The 23,289-nt window shown below is 34.4% G+C and overlaps 1 protein-coding gene across 6 annotated transcripts in view; it reads right to left on the bottom strand.

Moving 5' to 3' along the window:
* The window catches only part of LOC149804578 (serine/threonine-protein phosphatase 4 regulatory subunit 4-like), a 256,122-nt gene that overhangs the window by 16,917 nt on the left and 215,916 nt on the right, over nucleotides 1-23,289 (bottom strand). For 5 of the 6 annotated variants that reach the window (XM_089941767.1, XM_089941759.1, XM_089941784.1 and 2 more), the window contains 3 exons: nucleotides 14,595-14,685; nucleotides 13,620-13,696; nucleotides 4,952-5,024 (listed from right to left, as the gene is read on the bottom strand). In XM_089941767.1, coding sequence (XP_089797893.1) covers nucleotides 4,952-5,024; nucleotides 13,620-13,696; nucleotides 14,595-14,685 — 241 coding nt within the window. Of the gene's footprint in view, nucleotides 1-4,951; nucleotides 5,025-13,619; nucleotides 13,697-14,594; nucleotides 14,686-20,491; nucleotides 20,528-23,289 lie in introns of all 6 variants that reach the window. The other variant, XM_089941790.1, reaches the window with a different exon arrangement.

Below are 23,289 nucleotides of genomic sequence, written 5' to 3'. Positions count from 1 at the left end.
TTTTTAGTCACATTAATGATGTAAAGAGTTTAAGTTTTGTGTAATGAGAGTTTTGAGACTATGGTGCCTGGTCTCATCCTCACTGAAAATAAAATCAGCATTATCAAGGATTTTGTTGTTGTTCCTATTTACTCATGTATGATGCATTTGCAGTGGCATTGTAAACCCAGATCACCATCATGGATTGTACCTGTAGATCAGGGATTTTAATCATTCTACATGTGATTTTAATCAAACATCGGAGGCACAGATCTGCCAGCAAACCAGAATTACATGATGGCAGATCTGAGTGCATGTTATTTTTAGCTATGTGCACGTTACATGTATTTACAAATAAAATAGATTATGTCAGCAACTTCTACTATTGCATAACTGCTATTATTATAGCTGATGGAATTAAGATTTGGCATATAGTTGGGGGTGGTGGGTAAAACTAATTTTAATTATGCAATATTTACCTGCCACTATCACATAGCTAACCTGGTTTTCTTGAGCCAAAAACTCACCATCTGTTCAGTGTGAATACGTCTTCCCAAAGAGTGGAGAAAAGTCAGTGTGACCTTTTGCACACCACTCTTTATGACACAGGCAATGTGCAGAAGGTAGATATTACATGTTATCTTTTCAAAGATGATGATTACAAAAGACATCAGAGTGAGGTGGGAGGTGGGCATTCGGCAATAGTGGCAAGTATGTACTGCATAATTAAAATTAAATTTACCCTGCAAAATACTATGTTTTATACGCAGCAGTTACTTTACCTGCCACTAATGCATAGCTGAATTTGTCAGTTAGGCGGGTAGGCTGATGCTCTCATCAAACTGATCAAAAACTGAGAAAGTGAGTTGTTCTTACCATTCTGGGAGAGGTCCATCTACAAAAGGTTGATGTCTCTCTGAGTCACACGTTGTGCCATAACAAAGGCCCAAAAGAGAAACACATGAGATGAACTGCAGTGCTCTACCTCCCTAATGGGGTGGGTGGGGGGGTAACCTGCTCTTGCAGTGAACAACCTTCAAAATGGGAGGGTGCAACCTGTGGTTGCAGTGCTCTACCTCCTAAGAAAAGAGGGTGCAACCTGTGGTCGCAGTTCTCCATCTCCTTAAGCAGATTGTGCAATCCACTCTTGCTGTGCTCAACCTCCCTAATGGGAGGGTGCAGCCTGCTGTAAAGCAGAGACAGTCAGTGTCACTTCTTCAACTTGTAGAAGCTGGTGTGAGCAAGTACACCATTTAAGTGTGAGGTTTTGAAGGAACGATTCACATGTGACTTGGTTAATGACCGTAAAACACAAGAAAGATTCCATCTGGGCATATGAGAGCAGGAGACAGGTCTCTGGAGCTCAAAATACTTAATAAGATCATCAAGGTGCAAATCCAAACCAATTCCAAATGCCCGGGTGAGTTTAAGTGTTTTGGAGATGGCAGCTCAATAGCCCTTGATAGTGGATACTGAACGTCTTTTGGTCTTAAATAGGAACCAAAGGAAATCATTAATGGAATTATGGAGGATTAACATGTTCCTACTGCACCAATCACAGAAGATTCTCCATCTGGAATTATAGGCTTTGAATGTAGAAACTCTCCTGGCCTGTGTATGCACTAAGAACACTACGATGTTGCCGCAAAACTCACTTGGTTATACGCAGTCTTATATCACGCACACTCCTGTGCTGTTTATGCATGATGTAAACAAAAGAACTGACCTCACAGAAATTACCTGTAGTTTTTCTGATTGAAAATTAAGATTAATTCACCTGTGAACTCTGCGTTTATTAAAGCAACATTCTGATACACAGGAAATGTCAACACAATGAGGACAAACATAAAAAGCACACAATGCAAACTTTAATGTAAATAATGTCCTCAACATTAGGCAGGGTCCATTATTATTTTCCTTAGTCACAAGGACTTACCTGTACCACAGTGTTTTTTATATATATGTAAGGAACATGTGTCGACCGAAAAGATGAAACATAAGGTAGTCTTGGAAACCATTTAAAGAACGAAGATCTAAAGGGGAAAAAGCTATGATTTGGAACAGACAGTTGTAATACCGAGCCTAATTAAAAACTGTGGAAGAAGACCACTTATTTGCAGTATGTTGCTTATAGGCTAAATTTCTCTGGTGATAGTTTTGGCAGACATCTACAAAGCATGGCGTCCGTGAAAAATATAACGTGTAATATCTATCTTCTGTATATGACCATGTGATATACAGAGTGGTGTATAAATGATCACACTGACTTTTCTCCACTCTGTAGGAGGTATTCACATTGAAGAGATGGTGAGTTTTTGGCACAAGTAATTGCTGCTATTAATATGTAAAAAAATTACTGCATAAAAATTTTGACAATCAAAGAATAATGACAATACTAACACAGCAGTTGAATCAAATTATGGGAAGTCATGTTTTGCAAAGGAGGTAATGAAAAGAAACAAAAAAAAGTGCAAACAAGAGAATCTTTGAAGAAATGCAATGAAAAAATTCAAACACTACAAAATTAATTACTTTCAATTGTTCAAATCTAGCGAGATTTTACCGTAATTTTGATAAGGGCAAGTATAGATTCTTCTTGTTCCTAAGGAAAAATAGTCAGATAATTTAATATAAGTAAAAGCAATTAAGTACTTAACAATCTTTAGGATATGAAGTCTGCAAGGAAACAATTGGGTACATACATGCTTGCTTCAAGTCAGTAAGAAGAATTAACTGAATATGGTGAAGGGATATGTCAAGGCTGTAAGGGATATGTCAAGGCTGTAAGGGATATGTCAAGGCTGTAAGGGATCTGTCAAGACTAAGGGATATGTCAAGGCTGTAAGGGATATGTCATGACTAAGGGATATGTCAAGGCTATAAGGAATATGTCAAGGCTGTAAGGGATATGTCAAGGCTGTAAAGGATATGTCATGGCTGTTATGCTGAGACATTCTTATGCCATATCAAGTGAGCTCTCTTCCCTGGAAAGGATCTTTCTTTTTATTACATAATCTTTAAATATTATAAAAATATCAGAGGTATATAAATTATTCAATGCACCCAAGAATATCATCAAGATGATGTCAGTTCTGGTATGGGTATGCAATACAGAAATACAGACTGAACATCTGTATAGGACACCAGATAAACCATGTAGGATTGAAAATGGGTATACTGTAAAACCTGTCTTGAGAGACCACTGCTATGAGAGACCACCTGTTTTGAGAGACCATGATCTCCATGCACAGATTTATTGATTATAGTGTTATGACCTGTTGTGAGAGACCACCTGTCTTGAGAGACCATTATTTTTCACAAGAGGGGGTGGTCTTTCAAGAAAGGTTCTACTGTATAACAAAACTTTAATGTTTCTTCCAAAAAGACAATACAACTAACATTATAGCTAAAGGACATTGAACATCATTTTAAAGATACAGCAATGCCTTGGGTATGATTATTACTGAAATACTACAGTATTTAATTTTTGGAAAAATATTTTTGTATAGTTAAGGGTCCAAGCAATCACAAACCATGAACAACAAATGTATTAACTGGTGTGCATTTTCTCAACTTGTACTTTTGTAATTTTCTTTCACAGCACTGTCATTATGTTCTTTAAAATCATATAAATATATTTGTTTTTCATTATTCAATAACAGACAGATGTTGCAAATGACATCATCTTGTACACATTTCTGACAGTGTTCATGGCGCTAGGATACACTGAAGTAACAAGAGACCATCATGATATTCATATCCAGGTATACTGATGTAACAAGAGGTCATCATGATATTCATATCCAGGTACACTGATGTAACAAGAGGTCATCATGATATTCATATCCAGGTACACTGATGTAACAAGAGGTCATCATGATATTCATATCCAGGTACACTGATGTAACAAGAGGTCATCATGATATTCATATCCAGGTACACTGATGTAACAAGAGGTCATCATGATATTCATATCCAGGTACACTGATGTAACAAGAGGTCATCATGGTATTCATATCCAGGTACACTGATGTAACAAGAGGTCATCATGATATTCATATCAAGGTACACTGATGTAACAAGAGGTCATCATGATATTCATATCAAGGTACACTGATGTTCCAGTAGTGAACATCCTAAATATCACATACAAATGTTAAACTGATAAATAAACTGGACTGAACATGAAAAAGATCAGGGGGATGGTTTTATAGACAATTACAAATTATAGCTGCAACTTTGTCTTCAATTCCAACTTGCATATGCATTAAGGTGTGGAAAAGTACAAGTAGCACCCTTACCCTCAACTGATACTCTCACTTGTATCTGAATGAAGGAGTGGAAAAGTACAAGTACCACCCTCCTCCTCGACTTATACTTCCACCTGTATATGAATTAAGGAGTGGAAATTTACAAGTACTGCTCTTGCCTTGACTTGTACTCCCACTTGCATATGAAATAAGGAGTGGAAAAGTACAAGTATCACCCATCCCCTTGACTTATACTTGAACTTATACATGAATTAAAGAGTGGAGAAGTACTACCCTCCCCCAATTGTATATAAATTATGGTGCAGGAAAGTATAAGTACTACCATTCCCCTCGACTTATACTCCACACTGATATGTTACCTGACAAATTCGATTACTGCATCTGTACTTTAAAATATTTGGATAAAATAAAGAGTCTGACCAGAAGTTCAAATGGGGAAAATTTTTAGTTTTTACTATATAACCTAGAAAATTTCCAATCTTTACAACTTGAACATTTTCTTGTCCATTTTCACAAGTTTTCACCCCAGACCTTTGAAGTTCACTGTCAATTATCACTTTCTGTGAAGTCAATTAACCAAACATCTGTCATGTCCTGAGAAGCTTAGATAAAAGATGTCCAAATGTGTGTCTAGCATAAAAAAAGGTCCCAATGTGCCTATCATAAATGCAAAACAAGAAAATATTCTCAGGTTTACTTACTTGGAGCTTGTGGACGGAATGCTACCATTGCTACTTTTTCTGGGTTTGGTACTAGTGGCTGCTGTTGATGCTTCTGAAGAAGAGAAAAAAGAATATTTATATTTACATTTGAACAGGTGTTTCATGGCATGTCTGCACAATCCTGGCTAATATATTGGGCTTAATATTAATTGTGTGTTTTAAACTTTATTACTAGTAACTGGGGGAAATTTCACAAAGGTGAAGTTCATCATAATAAGTGCACATTAATATGTCATCACCCAGTGTCCCAGTCACATGTAAAGTATATACATACAAGAATGTTTAGTTCCCTTTGTCTATACTGAATGATTTCCACTTTGGATCTTTATTCTCTCTACATATGATTGTACCAATGAAACATGCACAAAATATTTATATAACAATGGATAAGAGTTTTGAACACAATGTATAGTGCACTTCTTTCTGCATGTATTGAGGCAAGTGCGATATTACATCAAGTATGGTACAGAGTTCTGAATAAATGTTAAATTCTAACAATGTAAAACACAATAATGGCAAAATAACTTTGGGGAGACAAACCATTTCAAATGGGCATAATGTTAGTCCTAAATCACAAGCCACCAAAGAAAATCCGCTATGATATGACAGCTGCTTGTCATTAGATCTTTTTTTCATGACAATGCATAATATCATCGATGAGTCAATTAAATAATCTCTTATAAACCAATGAAGTGATGTCTTATCCATCATCAAGTGCCTGTTGTTTTGAAGAGAAAATGCAATGGTTAAATCAATCAGCATGGAAGATCATCGTAGGTCAACCTTGGAAGAAAATGTTCCTTGGACTTGCAATCACTGATTAACTAGGTTTTCATGAAAAATTAGGAATTCTTATTGACAGCAGCCCCAGCTGAAAGAAAGCATACTAACATAAGAAAGAAAATTCACAAATTAAGTCAAAAGACAACTCAAACTATCATTGTACCTAAACTCTATGATGAATTGTGCAAGTTGATATGAGTGATATATTATAAACAGAGCTGACATTATTTGTTTTGAGTAAGTTTAAAGTTTTGAATCTTCAAAATATTCTTTAACTTCAAGCTGATGGTGGAAGAGATCTATCAAATTACTGTAAGTCTGCAATTTTTCACACACTCTTCATTATTTTTTTTTCAGATATAGAAATAATTATGGAGAAATAAAGATAATACCTAATCATAGGGAAATAATGATGATAATACCTAATTATAGGGAAATAATGATGATAATACCTAATCAGAGAAATAATGATGATAATACCTAATTAAAGGTAAATGATGATGATAATACCTAATCATAAGAAAATAATGATAATACCTAACCATAGGGGAATAATAATGATAATACCTAATTATAGGGAAATAATAATGGTAATACCTAATCATATGGAAATAATGATGATAATACCTAATCAGAGAAATAATGATGATAATACCTAATTAAAGGTAAATAATGTTGATAATACCTAATCATAAGAAAATAATGATAATACCTAACCATAGGGAAATAATAATGATAATACCTAATTATAGGTAAATAATAATGATAATACCTAATCATATAGAAATAATGATGATAATACCTAATCAGAGAAATAATAATGATAATACCTAATTATAGGTAAATAATAATGATAATACCTAGCCATAGGGAAATAATGATGATAATACTTAATCATAGAGAAATAATGATGATAATACCTAATCAGAGGGAAATGATGATAATGCCTAATCATAAGAAAATAATAAAGATAATAGCTAATCATAGGGAAATAATGATAATACCTAGTCATAGAGAAATAATGATGATAATACCTACTCAAAGGGAAATGATGATAATACCTAATCATAAGAAAATAATAATGATAATACCTAATCATAGGGAAATAATGATGATAATACCTAATCATTGGGAAATAATGATGATAAACCTTTAATATAATACCTAATCCCTATTAAGTATAGTATCCAATGTGCCTCTAGTTCTGGACTGGTACACTGCTCAAATAATAATTAGTGGTCGAATCACATGTACTGGAAAAACTTCATAAATATTAAATTGTAAGAGATAAATTAAATAGGATTTACTGATGCTGAGTCAGCTTCAATCAACATGAATAGGGATCATCTAAAATCAAGCAGTTTAAAGGTTCATACAAAAACTTATGGACATTTGTTTTTGTTTATTCACTTTAAAACACTTTATTGTTATCATTTTATTCAGACAAATAAAAACACTGCTAAATGGTACTAATCTCCAATAAAGATCTTACAAATGCAGACTATAGCTAGTTACGAGACTGTCACCGATAAACGACACCAATTCAATGAGAATTTCATTTCTTACATTTACAAAACAGGAAATTGATGTGGATTCCTTATTTATTTCATATTATCTTAAACTTATAAACAATTTAATCTGACAAGAAAACACATTTGTTTTTGTGAGTTTAATGTAGTTTTTGGCACATGATACGCTACACACAAAAGCTAGCGTAACAGGTGGAAAAAGAACCTGGAAAAACCATGGAAAGGACCATCGACTCATGGGAAACTACTAGCAAGCTTTTCACTATAAATTATATAAAATATACTGAATTTTGTATTAACAAAAATGAAAGTCGCTGATTCACAGAAAATATTCACTGGATAAAACTAAAGATATTTGTTCAGAGAAGGCCTACATATGGTTAAATTTACTGCAGTAGTAGCTTTTAACTTAAAACCATGTTCATTTTATCACAGGTACTGCACATGTACTACTAGATGAAATCAGGTAGACCTCAGTGGGTTGTTCATGGTGGACACCTAAAGGGGAAGTTTTCTTAAAAACAAACACTACAGGATATCATTTTCATCATTTTTGTTTTTTCTTGGACACATCATGCATGGAATGTGATTGTGATCAGATGACCATACCATGAAAGTATAGTCCATTTGCAATATAGTAACCATACAGTGTATGGGAACTGAATTACCTGTCTGTGACCTAAAGAAACAAAAAGACCCTGTGGATGAAGGATCCAGATAAAATATGCCCAACCAATTTTTTTGTTTGTTTTCTTTGTCAATTAGGAAGAATTTGTTTTTAATGTTTAAAAACAAGTGATCTGTTGTGTAGGTTTTAGAAACTTTTACCTTAAGCACCAATTTATTCTCACGTTGGATTTTAAATAACAGTATAACCTAATTAAATGCGGGGTAATGCATTTTGTCAACAGTATATTTGACAATGCTTGTCCATTATGAATTTTACATAAATGTATATTAAACCATACTTCACTTTCAAAAGTGAAACTAGATGATCCAATTATTAAAGGTTAGGGAACAGTCTAATGTGACCTCGTTACAGCACACTTTGTTATAACATGAATTTGGATATAACACAGTTGTGGCATGGCTCCCAAAATTTTATATACATGTATTTTTCTTGTAAATGAAAAAAAGTCTTTCTTAAAAGTATGAAAAAAATGTAAAAAGTTTATTATCATTTTAGGGAAAACATCATGCATGAACAATACAAGACGATTGTGGCGTGGCTCCTGAAATTTTATATGTATTTTTCTCGTACATGAAAAAGTAGTTTTTTCTTCTTAAAAGTATGAAAAATATGTAAAAAGTTTATTCTGGGATTGCATAGGGCTTCATCAATGTCGCAAACTGCAATTTCATTTTCCTTATTGGCAGGAAAATATCCCTTCTGGTGATATATTTTTATTGGCGACATTGTTGGCTGTTTAAACTTGTATATGCAACTATTCATTTGGAGTGGAGAAATTCAGAGACACCAAGAAAAAAAGCTGCAAACTTGATATAAAATGCACTGGAATTTATCTATTGTTACATAAACAATTTCTTTGTCTATATTGACAAACCATCTTAACAATGCATTGTTATATCATAATCCGCTTATGTTGACATTGAGCATGAATACTGTATGTTGTGAGATATCCACCTTTTTGTTGTTGACATTTCTGGTAGTGAAGACCAACTGGATAAGGCATCATCTCGTAATCTATCTTTCATCAGATTTTTGGCCACTTGCTAGTAATTAATATATTTATATAGACTGACATCTGTATGTGCATGGTAAGTAAAATTCCTCTTCTTTTCACTCAGAATTAATCCTTCAGAACACTCATGTTTTCCGTACTAATCCTTTCCATCAGACCAGAACACCTGCGTCTCTATTGTCTGTTGACCCTTTGTTAAATTTCTGATGCATGCGTGGAAGGCAGCATCACTCCACTACCACAAATGTAACCCCCACCCCCAAACCATCTTACTTGTTGATCTATTCAATAGACAGGGATGAACAGAAATTACACTTTTCCAAATGACGGCCAATTCCTTTTATAAAAATGAACCCAGATTAAACAGTCTGCTGAAATTTCAAAGAAAACAGACCACCTTTTGAAGCATCGACTATTATGAAAATGTACTAAGCAAATGGAGAAAAAAAATCAATCTCAATCATGCAATACAATTATTTGATGTTGCCGCCACTTTAAGAAATGGGCATTTGTTTGGTTCTCCAAAGATGTCCTTTGGCAGTAACTTCAGTAATGCACAGACCTTTCATCAAAGAAAGCCGACTACAATCTTCAATAAAAACAAAGAACTTTTCGTTAAAGGAAGTCATAACCAAACTTAAATAAAATCAATGGATTCTGATCAATCTTTTTCATTTTCCAATATGACTGGAACACATTTACTGTGCCATGAAAGTTTCCTTTTTGCATGGAAAAAGTTTATGCTTATGAACACTACCAACGGTGGCTTAAAACACAAACTAACTTTTACCAACTTGGGACATACTGACAAGTAAATGTGCTTCATCATTCGTTAAGTGATTGTGCTACTGGCAAGCTTTCTCACATACCCACATTTGCCAAATCCATGACTTGAACCCACGCAGACAGAGGTAAGATGGCAATGATTTGTGGCTGAGAGCACTTTAGACCACTCGGCCACTCGGGGCCCCGAGACGGAATGAAGTTCACTTCTCTTTGCTGAAGCAATAACTAGAAGAAAGACAGTTTTAAGCAGATGATTTTCAAATGAAGCTTGACTCAAACATTCTGAAGGGAGTTTTGCCATGGCCCACAAAAAAAACGAGATTTCATCTTGGCATCATGGAGCAATACTCTAGTCTCTGCAGCTCTAGGTACTCAATGTGATCCACTGAGGATGGATCTGAGCCAATTACCAGATCTATGGAGAATTTAACTGTGTTTGAAAGAACTGCCATATAATCTTAGATTGTGAAGGCCAAACATGATCTCTCCTCAAAGAGGAAGAGACGAAAATCTACAGCAGAAAGACCAATGCAACTAGGATTAATGCATTTTCTAGTGCACCAGTCACATTGCATCATATACTTTACAGGCAGATGGTTTCCTGGCCTAAACAATGTAATTGGCAATCCTGCTTGTGACCCTGGAGAAATAATCCTTTGTCTCTGAACTCAAGACTTCCTTTATTGCCCTGTCAAACGGCCATGTCTCTTTCTTTTCTACCACCTAGGTTGCCTGGTGGGATGAGGTAGGAGATCCTAAGAGGTGAAGGTGAACACTTTCCACCTGACCATTGGCAAATTTATTAGAATCAACCAGGAGAGACAATAACTGTTGTTGTCATTGTTATCTTTAGGTGATGCAGTAATAAAATTAGAGTGATCCATCTGTGGTAAAGTCCATGAAGTAGCGATACTGACATCCTGTAACTCCTTATGGAGAGTGGCTGTACCATCCCTTGTGATTGCCAGTGATCAATTACCTGAACCAAATGGTGACTCTGATCTGTGGGAGGAACTCTCCTCACAACTAAGAGAGCTGCATAGCCAGGCTTCAGGATGGATGTAGACCTTCCTTCATAAGGGGCCTGCAAATGTCCTCTATGATAGGTCATTTAGTCATGCTTACAAAGGTGCTGCCACTCCCTCCTGTAGTTGGGAGCTGCACAAATATTCCAGCTTTAAAATTTTAGTCCTTAAAAACTGCCACTGCCTTCTCCCTAGAAGATCCATTCTCATTATCTAAAAAGTTGCTGCTTCTCCCTCTTTATTGGGGGGGGGGGGGGAGAAAGAGAAATACACTCAATCGCATAATCAAACTGAGAAGAAGCTGTTTCCTTATCAAGGGAGATAACAGCTACTCTACTGTAGAGGGTGCTGTCATTCTCTTTTATTTGGGGTGGACATACTCAATCAGTATTAGAAAATATCACCTGAGTTCTCAAAAGTTAAGAGGAGGAAGAATGCACTTCCTTCCTTCCTCCCTTTATCATTATGACTGTTTTCAGTCACAGATACTGTCAATCCATAACGAAGTTGGACAGCCATCCAATCATGTGCAATTTTTGTACAAAACACACATGGGTTTTCCATGAAGCCTTTTGATGCATTTACTCATACACCTGAAGAAAAAAAACCATTCTGAAAAGTAAATATGCTGATCACACACAATGACAATATTCAGTAAGAGTTTGTGTTAGCCATGTTGTTATATTTACACCCTACCCATGAGTGAAAATGTTAATGCTGTGTACTAATAATTCTAATGTGTAAACAGGTTAAAAAAATCATCTCTACTAATGCAACATGGAGATTAAATAGCTGTTAATGCAAACTGCATTAAACAACAGTAATAACAATGAAAACATCTACAACATCAACAATAGTAAAAGCAAACACTTCAAGTGCAAACTAATACATAAATAATATATATGTGAATTTTAATGAACTGCTAGAAATTTAATTTTCCTACAAGGCAATCCCCAAACCCAGAAAGAGCAGGGAGGGTAGAGGGGGCTTGTTATGACCAAAAACATTCTGGACTATCAAAAACTTCGTTTAAGTTTGCTAACTGAGAGGAATATAAGTTCTCAAACATCAATAATAAGTAAATTTTCCTCAAGCAAGAATTTTCCAAGTGTTGACAAGATATTACCCAGAAAAGAATGAAGAGTGTGCATGGCCTATTACATGGCATCCAACAAGTTTCAGAGACGAAATTGTATTTTTCAGTTGGTAATTTTTATCTACATCTCATTACAATGGGCTCCCAAACTGAAACTTGCTCTACATCCTCAAAACAGCAGATGTGATACAACTATGCTCTTGCAAAAGGTTTTGAAGAAAAATGATGTTGGCTATGAATGAATGATTACGATGAAAATAAAATCTCCTTCTAGGTCACAGAAAATTATTTTATGAGCTATGGAACCAGCCCATGTGCTCTGGAATATTAAATACTATATTTAAAAGAATGAAGTTGCTAAGTAGTGGAAAATATTTAACAGAAAAAAAATTAACAATATTTTGCCTGAAGCCTAAGCAAGGCTACATTTAATGTAATGAAAGGTTTGAATCTAATTGATTCCATTTAATGCAATAATAGGTTTAATTAAATCCATTTCATTTAATGCAATAGTAGGTTTAATCTAAATCCATTCATTTATTAGGTTTAATCTAAATCCATTTCATTTAATGCAATAATAGGTTTAATCTAAATCCATTTCATTTAATGCAATAATAGGTACGAATCTAAATCTATTTCATTTAATGCAGTAATAGGTTTGAATCTAAAACCATTTTCATTTTATTGCTGTGATACCACAGGTACTTGTGAATGTGAATGGGGAGATCATAACAAACAGGATCTTTGAACTCATAACCTTGTTTGTTAAGTGTTACAGAAAGAAAGACAAATGTGGGTGTTTACATACAAGATCACTAGGGTGTGTGTGTAAAAACAAAGAACATCCATTTTTCTATGCTTGGATTTTTAAAGAATTTCAGTGACTTTGTTGTGGTCTGATAAATTATAACATTCTACCACCATATCATTGAACAATGGAAACAATATTTATTTTTAAACAGTGCAAGTTTAACAAATTTTAACATATTTTCTCAAGGATTGACCAATTTAAACAACTACTATGAACTGCCTCAAAAATGAGAATTCAATAATGACCATAATTCTGTATATATAAAGATTTACAAACTGATGAATATCATAAATAGATATAAAAATAATTATAACACTAACATTTTGATTTTTCAAAAGGTTATTTTTTTCATATATGCTAAATATAGCCATTTGCACACCCCTTCAATAAACCAATCTAGCAAGCAAGAGAGAAAGCATTAAGCACACAAGCAATTGATATCCTGGCCAAGGAATGCAACTGTCAATCAACTACATGTGACATATATCAAAGACTTTATAATGAACAATTTAATAATCCAATCATCCAGACCATTGAAAATTTGTCATCATAATTGTTTGGTTTGACAAGCAGTCAAAAAAGGGCCCTGTGGGACACCTCTGCAGTTTTCACCTTATAGCATATACAGTATATGTCTCTCACAGTTTTCATCAATTTTCTCCACATATTTAAAGATGCTCTGTCAATGGATTTTTTCTTAATACCCACCCCCTCCACCTCATTTTAAAAGAAACAGTCATGCTAAAAAGTAGGTCAACCACTCAAGATAAATGTTCTGTGGAATTTGGTATTTCATCTGAATGTGCACTGATGTATTCCTTCTGTGTCCAACTTGACTGGCAATTAAGTTAAGTATGTCTCACCAGGCTAATGCATGTGAGACAAAAATTTTAAACTAGCAAGTCTGCACTCACCACTACCAGTACTAGCACCACTAAGAGAACCTCTTCGAGCCTGCACACCCGGAGGATTATTTGTACCTGAATTTTTCCTGTAATGGTATAAGAGCAAACATTTACATAAACATCACTATGGCAGTTTACAACTCCTATACATACAGAATATTTATCAAAATGTGAAAAATATATGGGCTTTTTTAATCATAAAAATGTTTGCATAATCATGATAAAATATACCACATACACTCGCTTAAAGGTCGAATCAAACTGCAAACAACAAAGATCCTGATTGGTCATAGAATAATGCTAATTGTTATACTTAAAACTCCTAACAAACTAAACAGGCTCAGATCTGCCAGCGCATTATGCGATGGCAGATATGGGTCTGTGTAGTTTGCAGTTGGACTAGTCTTACAAGACAGTATATATGGTAATGATTTTTAATGTGTGAACACATGATCAAAGTTCCACTTACATATGTGTAGCTTTAAAAAATATTGAAAATAAAATATGGGAACAGATAACTGTAAAATCTGTATGATCAATGCATATCAATTGTTAGAATTAGCCATGGAGTAGCAAGTAGTGATTGCCACCATGTATATACTCATACACAAGTTGGATACCACTGCAATCTGCACAGATGCCAGCAGATTTGGGTCTATGCAGCTTTTCCTTCATGAGAAACCAATAGAACAACACAGACCTTGATCTGCTGGCACATTATGCAAAGGCAGATCATAGTCTATGCTTGCTGCAGCTGGATCCAACTTGTACATGTAGTAAAATAATAAAATGTCTCAAATTTGCTACCTGCTTTCATGAATTTCAGATCCTATATATCCTTTCTTTGTTTTTTAATCAGTGAAAATACAATATATTTATTGTCTAAATGTGCACAACAATTAGTGTAAAGTTCAATTTCCAATTACAGTACAGAATGCTAAGTTAGGAATCATTGGGGATCTGACATTAAGGAAGAAATCTTACCTTCCTCCTGCACCAGCACTACTTGGAGCAGGGACACCACTGGTACCTGATCGCGAGGAAGTCTTTGTACCCGTCTTGGAACTGGAGGAATCTGTACAAATACAAAAAAATAATTAAAGGGTCCTGTAAAATTTGGAGACCAAAAATATATGCTCAGTGTTTCCCCTGGGGTTGTAAAACTGATGGTAAAAAAATCCCCTTCATGTCAGGTAAGTTAAAAACAAACCTTGGTGTCAGTAACAGAGGTCAAATTAAATTTTTTGGGGTCTCTGATACACAAATGAGGGTAAAAACACTGTGCTGAATACCCATAGAGTCAGATCTAATACATGTTATATGGTCATATTGACTAAATGTCACAGATGAATACCCATAGTGTCAGATCTAATACACGTCATATGGTCATATCGTCTAAATGTGATAGCTGAATACCCATAGTGTCAGATCTAATACACATCATATGGTCATATCGTCTAAATGTGATAGCGGAAATGTGCAGGAATGCTAAACACTTAGTGATCTCATCAAACATTCAACTGTAATCACATAAACAATTATTTATAAATAGAAAAATTACAAAGCTGATGAACACTGCAGTCATCAGTTGTCACTGAATCCAGTGTGATCAACTTCATAGCTACAAAGTCCTCAAGAAATACTGCATGTACTTGCTTATAAGTTGAGTCCAACAATGAACAACATACCCTGACCTGCCATTGTATAATGTGCTGGCAGATCACAGTCAGCCTATGCTGTTTGTTCTACTGATTACTCCATCAAATTGCAGAGACCAAGATGCTTTCATATTATGCTATGGCAAATCTGGGGGTGTGCAGTTTGCAGTTGGACTCGACTTATAAGAAAGTATATGGTAAATAAACAATACATAATTAATACGAATAATAAAAGAACAATACTGAACACTATGGAAAGATCAAGCATTCTAAACTTTACAGCATCACAGTCAAGTTAAAGCTAGTAAAAATAATTTTCAGTTCCAAGAACATAACTTACAACAAATAACAATCCCTCCCCATTATTAAAACTATAAATTATTCCAAGGTAAAGAATGGTTTAGAAGAACAGCATCTTTGAAGACATGTAATTTGCAAAGCTACAGATAAAGCAATTCAAATATTACATCACTCTCTGAAAGCATGTGCAGTTCAGCATTAAATAAGGGAGAAATCAGCAGCTGAAATTATATGCAAGATAGTGTATGAGAAGTAATGTAGCTTGATTCTAGGACTGGTTTTGAACATTAAGGGTCTAAATTCCAACCTAATTACTACTTCATTAAAACTCCTGAAAATTTAATCACAACTGTGATGGATCAATAAACTTGAAATAGAGTTCTGTGCAAAGTTCTTTTGCCAGATACAAACCTATTTACTCAGTTTGTTAGGCAGCTTTGAGATAAAGTGTAATTGATGATACAGGAACATGAACATGTTCCAACTGGCTCCAATGACAATAACAGCAGTCCCAAACTGGATATCCAAGGGTATGATGCAACTGTCTGAAGAGTTATGAGTGGCTATTACTTTTGTATCCTCAAGCAAGACACTAAAACTGACTGCTCCAGCTAATCCAGATGTAAGCTGTTACCAGCATTTGTTAGTTTTATTTTATGACCTTTTAATTCCCTGCACACCCCACCCCACTTTTATGGTGTAAACAGTACACTTGAGTTTTGTTGTGGATAGTACAAGTCTTTGAGGTAACCCACTTATAACTTCATTGTCAGAGTGATATGGGAGACTTGACTGACAGACAAGCCTTTGGAATTTTATTACACATACTCAAATGAAATTGCTATAATCTATTAGCAAAGACATTTAATCAATCAGAACACAGCAAAATGTGCTGTTATATAAAAAAGTGGAAACAGTTGTTGACCAAGCTCTTCTGTTGTACAATGAGCCATCAAATCAGGGTCTCTACTTTTCAAACGATCATATATACTCACTTATAAGTCCAGTCAAACTGCAAACAAAGATCCTGATTGGCCATATCATAATGTGATTGCAGATCAAGGTCTAGTTTGTTCTACTGATTACTCCTAATAAATGTCAGGGACTCAGATCTGCTAGTGCATTATGGCCAGCAGATCTGGGTCTATGCAGTTTATAGTTGGGCTCATCTTATAAGCGATTATAAACAGTACTAATGATTTCAGATGAACAGCATTGACTCTGATGTGTCAGTGCAATAAGATGGCAGATCAGGTCCCAGTTTAACTAAACATCTCAAACTTTCTTCCTCAAATTGAGACTTTTAAACATCTTTCTTATTGTTTGGTTGATAGTGAATTTTCACAGAACATTCAGCAGTCATTAGAGACTGAAATACAGTCATTAGGAACTAAAATACAGTCATCAGGGACTAAAATACAGTCATCTGGGGAAAAAATACAATTATAATATATCATTTTAATAAGAGTCTTGTGTTATTCTATGGAAAATTTGAAGATTATCTCCAATTTGACAAATTTTTCAACTCTTTTTTGAAGAAATAAAACTTTTCAGTATTTTCAGTTTTAAAACTAAAAAGTGATTTCTGCTATCTTTACCACTGACTAAACTATTGATACTGTCTGAAGTCGGACAAGCAAGAAAATGTTAAATCTCAATTAGTGGATACAGCGTGAGAATGTACATGGCCTGGATCTTAGCTATTAATAGCTGGGTACCTTTTGTAAGCAGGCAAATACAGCATCATAAACACTCATTTATAAGTCCTGTCCAATTACAAACAACACAGACCCTGATCTGCCATCACATAATATGCTGGCAGATATGAATCTATTGTTACTTTTTGAATACTGATTACTTCTAACGAACTGCAGTGACCCAAATTGGCTGGTACATTGTGAGATGGATCATCAGCATCTGTGCAACTTGAAGTTGGACTTTATACTTATAAGTGAGTGTATATGTACTGCAGTCTTAAGAAATGACCAGATTGGACTCCTAAATATACAAGCTACACAAATTTTGTTTGGCGTATGAAGAGAAGGATTTTGATACAGCCTAGAGATACAGGGACGCCTACAGAATGAGACATATACATATAAATTTCTCCAACTGTGCTTGTTGTATTTATCAAAGCCAAGACTGGTCATAACTGGTGGGCAAAAATCCCACCCATTAAAATAGTTTTCATTGCAAAATAATAACTGTATATACTAATCTTATACTAGTTTATAAGTCAAATCCAACTGCAAACAACAGAGACTTGATCTGCTATCTCATAATGCACTTGCAGATGAAGATCTAGGTTTGTGAGGGTTGTTATGGTTGGGGTGGGGTGCTCCCAATATTTTATTTAAACTATGATGAAAGTCCCACCCAGGCTTGATTTTGGTTGGAAGTTAAATTAGTTAAAGATAGAAGTAAAGCTCTGAACCCCCAGTCAGCAATGCCAATGGTTAGATCGTTAAATGTACAAAAGGGTTGAAGTTCAATGAATAACAATTTAATAACAATTCAATAATCAAATGATTCAAATTCCCAATTACACTGCTTCCACTCAACGGTTTAATAGCCTATTTCATCACTTGATTAGCAGTGTGAGATAGATTTCCACCTGTCCTTGTATTCTATTCATCTGTGGTATTCTTCTCTCTCCTATTTCTCCCAATTTCTTCTCCTCTTCCTCCCAGCTTTCTCCAAATTCCTACTCCTCCTCGATTTCTCTATACTCCTTCTCCTAATCCTCTACTTTCTCCTCCAGACTCCTTTTCCTCCACCTTCTAGACTTCTGTCGACTTAGACTGTTTCAGCTGGTCTCACTTCTGTCTCCAACTCTTGAAGACTCGAGGCTTAATTGAACCCGAAGTTCTGTGTCCCCTAAATAGCTTCCTTTTCAAAGCTTTGTCTTTCCTTAGAATTTGTTTCTAAATTTTACCACCAAATTTTGAGTGGCTTTCTCAGAGTAATCCTATTAGCTCAGCAATCTTCCCAGGAGAACAACTGACCTTTTGCTTGTGCGTTAGGAAGTTATAATTAGGATTTAAATTGTAATCACACCAACTGAATTCCAACTGGCTATCACTGTAAACCAATCCAATCAAACTTAGTGGACAATGTCCTTCTCGCTGCCTGTCCACGTGGGAATGGATGAGAACACACCCCGGTCATCTCGCGGGTTTCCTCTGATCTCTGAACAAACCTTTAACATGTAGGTGTGATACAGCAAGCCTTTGTCCAGTTGGCACGATCTATCGCCAGTGTTAATTCAAGATTCTGGTCTCTGGCAGGTTACAGTAACCTTGCATAAGAGATTAACACTAACCTGCAGCAACGTTTAGACATGAAGCACATGGCCGCAGTAATATTCCCAAGACAGGTAGACAATAGCTTATACATGACTTTATAGCTGGGGCTTAGCAAACATGACAAGGTTGTTACTTTCAATGATTACTCCAAGAAAACTGCATGACCTAGATTTGGCAGCAAATTACATGACAGATCTGGGTCTGTGCAGATTGCAGCTGGAACTGACTTTCAAGCAAGCATATACGGCACTCTTCTTTGATGAAATTATATTGAATAAATACAGTACTCTTCTTTGATGAAATTATATTGAATAAATATTGTGCTTTAAAAGATGAAAAAGAGATAAAAGTTTTCTTACAGAAAATTAAATGATGGATCTCAATAGTTTTAATTAACAGTAAAATATTTTGAGTAACTATTATCCTTATTTATAGCCATGTAACTTTTCAGCTCACCATTGCAGTTTTAGGGCATGCACATTAGAATGACCCATACTGCAATTGATATTCTTGATAAAAAAAAACAATACAAATATTAAAGTTTTACAAAACTGCAACAACAACAAAATCTGGAAAAGAGAAGCTCACAGAATGTGCTATATGATTAAAATATTTCAGTTGTGTAAAAATGATCTAGCTTTTAGAGAAGTTTTAAATATGAAATTGTACAGGTATAATAATAATAATAATAATAATAATAATAATAATAACAATAATAATAACAATAATAATAACAATAACCCACACCCAAACCTAACCACCACAAGGTAGTGACCTAGGGGTCATAATGCATCTTCTTACTTATAATGGCTGCATGTATGAAGTTGGTCAGAAAATATTTCTAAGATGTCATCCTGACATTTTTGTATGCAAGACTACTGATCCATTGCCAGGGACTCCTGGACACAGGAACTAATAATGACCCTCTTTTTTGCATATGGTCACCACAGGGGCAACAATAAAGCTACTTCCATGGCACATCCCACCCTGACATCACCCCTCTGGATTGTGATCCAGGGGTCATAACCCCAAGTCTGCTATGGATACTTATCTTTCTCCTAAAAATGTATTAACAATATATCTATAAAATCTTACTGGAATTGAAATTTTTGTATATTTAATTTGACCTATGAACCCTTTCAGGAACCCCAGGGAACGTACCTAAGAATCATAACCCTCTTGCTGATACATGAACTATATGGATAATTGATGAACTGAGTTTGTTGGATTTTCACCCATCAGCTCAGATGATGCAATACTTATTTAGAGGGAGATGACAGATGGATGGCAATAAACAGATTGAGGGTTTCACAATATCTGCAACTCTTTGTAATAATAATAATAATAATAATAATAATAATAATTACATCAAAATATTGAAAACATTCTTATTATTGATTTTTCTTGTACTCATTACTGATTGGTATAAAATTGCCTATTTCTAGAATAAATGTGTACCTAAAACTTCTTGTTAGTAAGATATAATTTACAATAAACTATTTAATTAAAACTATATATATATATATATATATATATATTTTGAAATTAGTAGAATGTGCTGATAAGGTTGGTATGTAGAGTATATGGGAAAATTTTCTACATATATCAGATTATTTACAGTATTTGACTTCTTCTTGATACTGATTTGTCCTTGCTGCAAATAAATTGTCCACATTAAGACTGAAACAAGCTTCAGAAGTGTTATCATATAAGCAAACAGTACATTTTGATTTTCTCTTGAAGATTGTAATTTTTAAAAATATACATATTAATTGTTATAAAGACATCTTGGAAAAATGAACAGCTTTTAAATGGTCTAAATAATCTTGCAAATGCTGCAACGTAGAAGCAGAGATCAACAACTGGATGTACAAGTGCCTAGTATTAGATCTCTACTCTAAATACCCTATATATTCACTTGTAAGTCGAGTCCAAATGCAAACTTTACAGACAAAATCTGCTGCTGCATAATGCATTGGCACTGTGGGATCTATGCAATATGTCAGTAGAACCAACAATACAGACCTTGATCTACTGGTGCTTTATGTTATGGCAGATCAGGATCTATGTTGTTTGCAGTTGAACTTGATTTACAAGCATGTACCAGAACACTATTCACGTATGTATAATATGCAACACATACACTTACCCATATCCATATTTCCATAACGTTAAATTTCAAAATCAGGTCATGAAAATTGAAACAAAAGAGACCCACTTGCCTCTCATTAAAATGTCATATTTTTGGTACCACATGATGAAATATATCCAGTATTAAGGTAGGAAAAGAAAATATCCTCTATGTATTTTACATGATTCATGACCGCCCTTAAAGTCTTGCAAGAGAAATCCTTCTAAATATGACCTGTATTTTACATGACTCATGACTACACTTAAAAGTCATGCTAGAGAAATTGTTGTAAGCATGCCATGTAATTTACATCATTCATGACTACACTTAAAAGTCATGCTAGAGAAATTGTTGCAAACATGCCCTGTATTTTACATCATTCAAGATGGCCCTTAATGTCATGCAGGAGAAATTCACATAGAAATGCCCTGTATTTTACATGATTCATGACTGGACTTAAAAGTTGTGCTAGATTAATGCATGTAAAAAAGCCCTTTATTCTGCACAATTTATGACTGCACTCAGAAGTCATGCTAGAGAAATTGTTGTATACATGCCCTGTATTTTACATCATTCAGGATGCCCCTTAATGTCATACAAGAGAAATCCATGTAAAAATGCCCTGTATTTTACGTGATTTAAACCTGTCCTTAAAGTCATGCTAGGAAAATTGTTGTTAACATGCCCTATATTTTACGTGATTCATGACTACACTCAAAAGTCATGCTAGAGAAATTGTTGTATACATGCCCTGTATTTTACATATTCAAGAATGCCAATAACACTATGCAAGAGAAATTGAGTAAAAATGCCCAGTGTTTTACATCATTCATGACTACCCTTAAAGTCATGCAAGAAAAATCCATGCAAATATGCCCTGTATTTTACATTGTTCAAGATTGCCTTTAATGTCATAATAGTTAAGTCAATAGAAATGCCCTATATTCAAGTAAAAATGGCAGAACTACTTTCAACAACTTCTGTTATCGAGAGATGGCATATACATGTATACTGATTGCAAATACTTTATTATATGTACACTGCAAAGAATCACCGGGCACATACATTTTGTCCCAAATAAATCAACAGGCTAGAGCTGGAGCAAAGTTGGTTAAAAGCTTTGACAAAAGAAATATGCTCCAATTATTAAATTTCTTTCATTCAAATTAAATAATTTTTTTTCTTCTTGAAGATCTGTATCTTTCTGCCATATTTGTCAGTCAAACTTCTTCATCAATCTTTACGAGTTATGAGCACAGGTTTGTGCATACAGAAGTACACTCTATATATATATATATATATATATATATATATATATATATATATATATATATATATATATATATATATATATATATATATATATATATATATATATATATGTTTTTCAGTCAAAAGTTTCAAATTGCCATCTCCTCCCCTGTAACATCTTAACAGTCACTTATCTGAGTCAAATTATTGAATCCAACCTGTCAGATGACAAAGATATGATGAGACCTTACAAACAAACATGCCTTTATGTAAATCAAGAAATTGTTTTTTTTAAATAATTATAATCAGATTTAGTAAATCTTATTGCATTACAACGTATTGTGGTCCCTTGCTGTCAATCTTCAGTGAATGTATAAAAAGAAGCTTTATTTGTTGGTAATAACAATAGTCTTTGTTTACTATTAAGTGTTCAAAGAGGGAACAGTGCCTCTGCCATATTTGTAAATTATAATGTATTTGGTTTTGATAAATTTATGAGAAACTATGCATTTTCCATGATGACATGGATATCTAATAGTAAGAACTGTTTCTTGAAATCTCTGTGGAACTAAGTTATTCATTAAAATTCAGCGTTTTTGTCAAGGTTGCTTCCTCCTCCACTTACAGCCTTCTGATCAACTCATTTTGACATCACAAACATATTGTACTTAGAAAGTTTATTCTACACATGATAGTGATCATAACTGATGATGCAATGGATTTGTTTAAGATTAACATGCCCTTAACTCCCATTTTCTGGACAAAAGTGCAGTTAAGAACATAAAATAAAATCAAACTCAGATTCTTTGGCTCAGTTGATCAATACTCCTGCAACCTTGCAGTGTATATACAGAAATAAACAAGACAAATATAACATCATCAAAGTGGCAATGAAATGGAACTCCAGTATTAATCCATATGTCTGGGGATATTAAACAAAAATATATGCTGCTAACAAGAACTCTGTGACAATGAATAGTTAGTTCGATCTATAATTATGCTACCAGTTAGACTTGATTACCCTGTAAAGAACA

This window comes from Sinohyriopsis cumingii, chromosome 2 (genome assembly GCF_028554795.1).
Source record: "Sinohyriopsis cumingii isolate HCF-2022 chromosome 2, ASM2855479v2, whole genome shotgun sequence".
Taxonomy (NCBI): domain Eukaryota; kingdom Metazoa; phylum Mollusca; class Bivalvia; order Unionida; family Unionidae; genus Sinohyriopsis; species Sinohyriopsis cumingii.
This window is presented reverse-complemented; position numbering and strand designations above follow the sequence as displayed.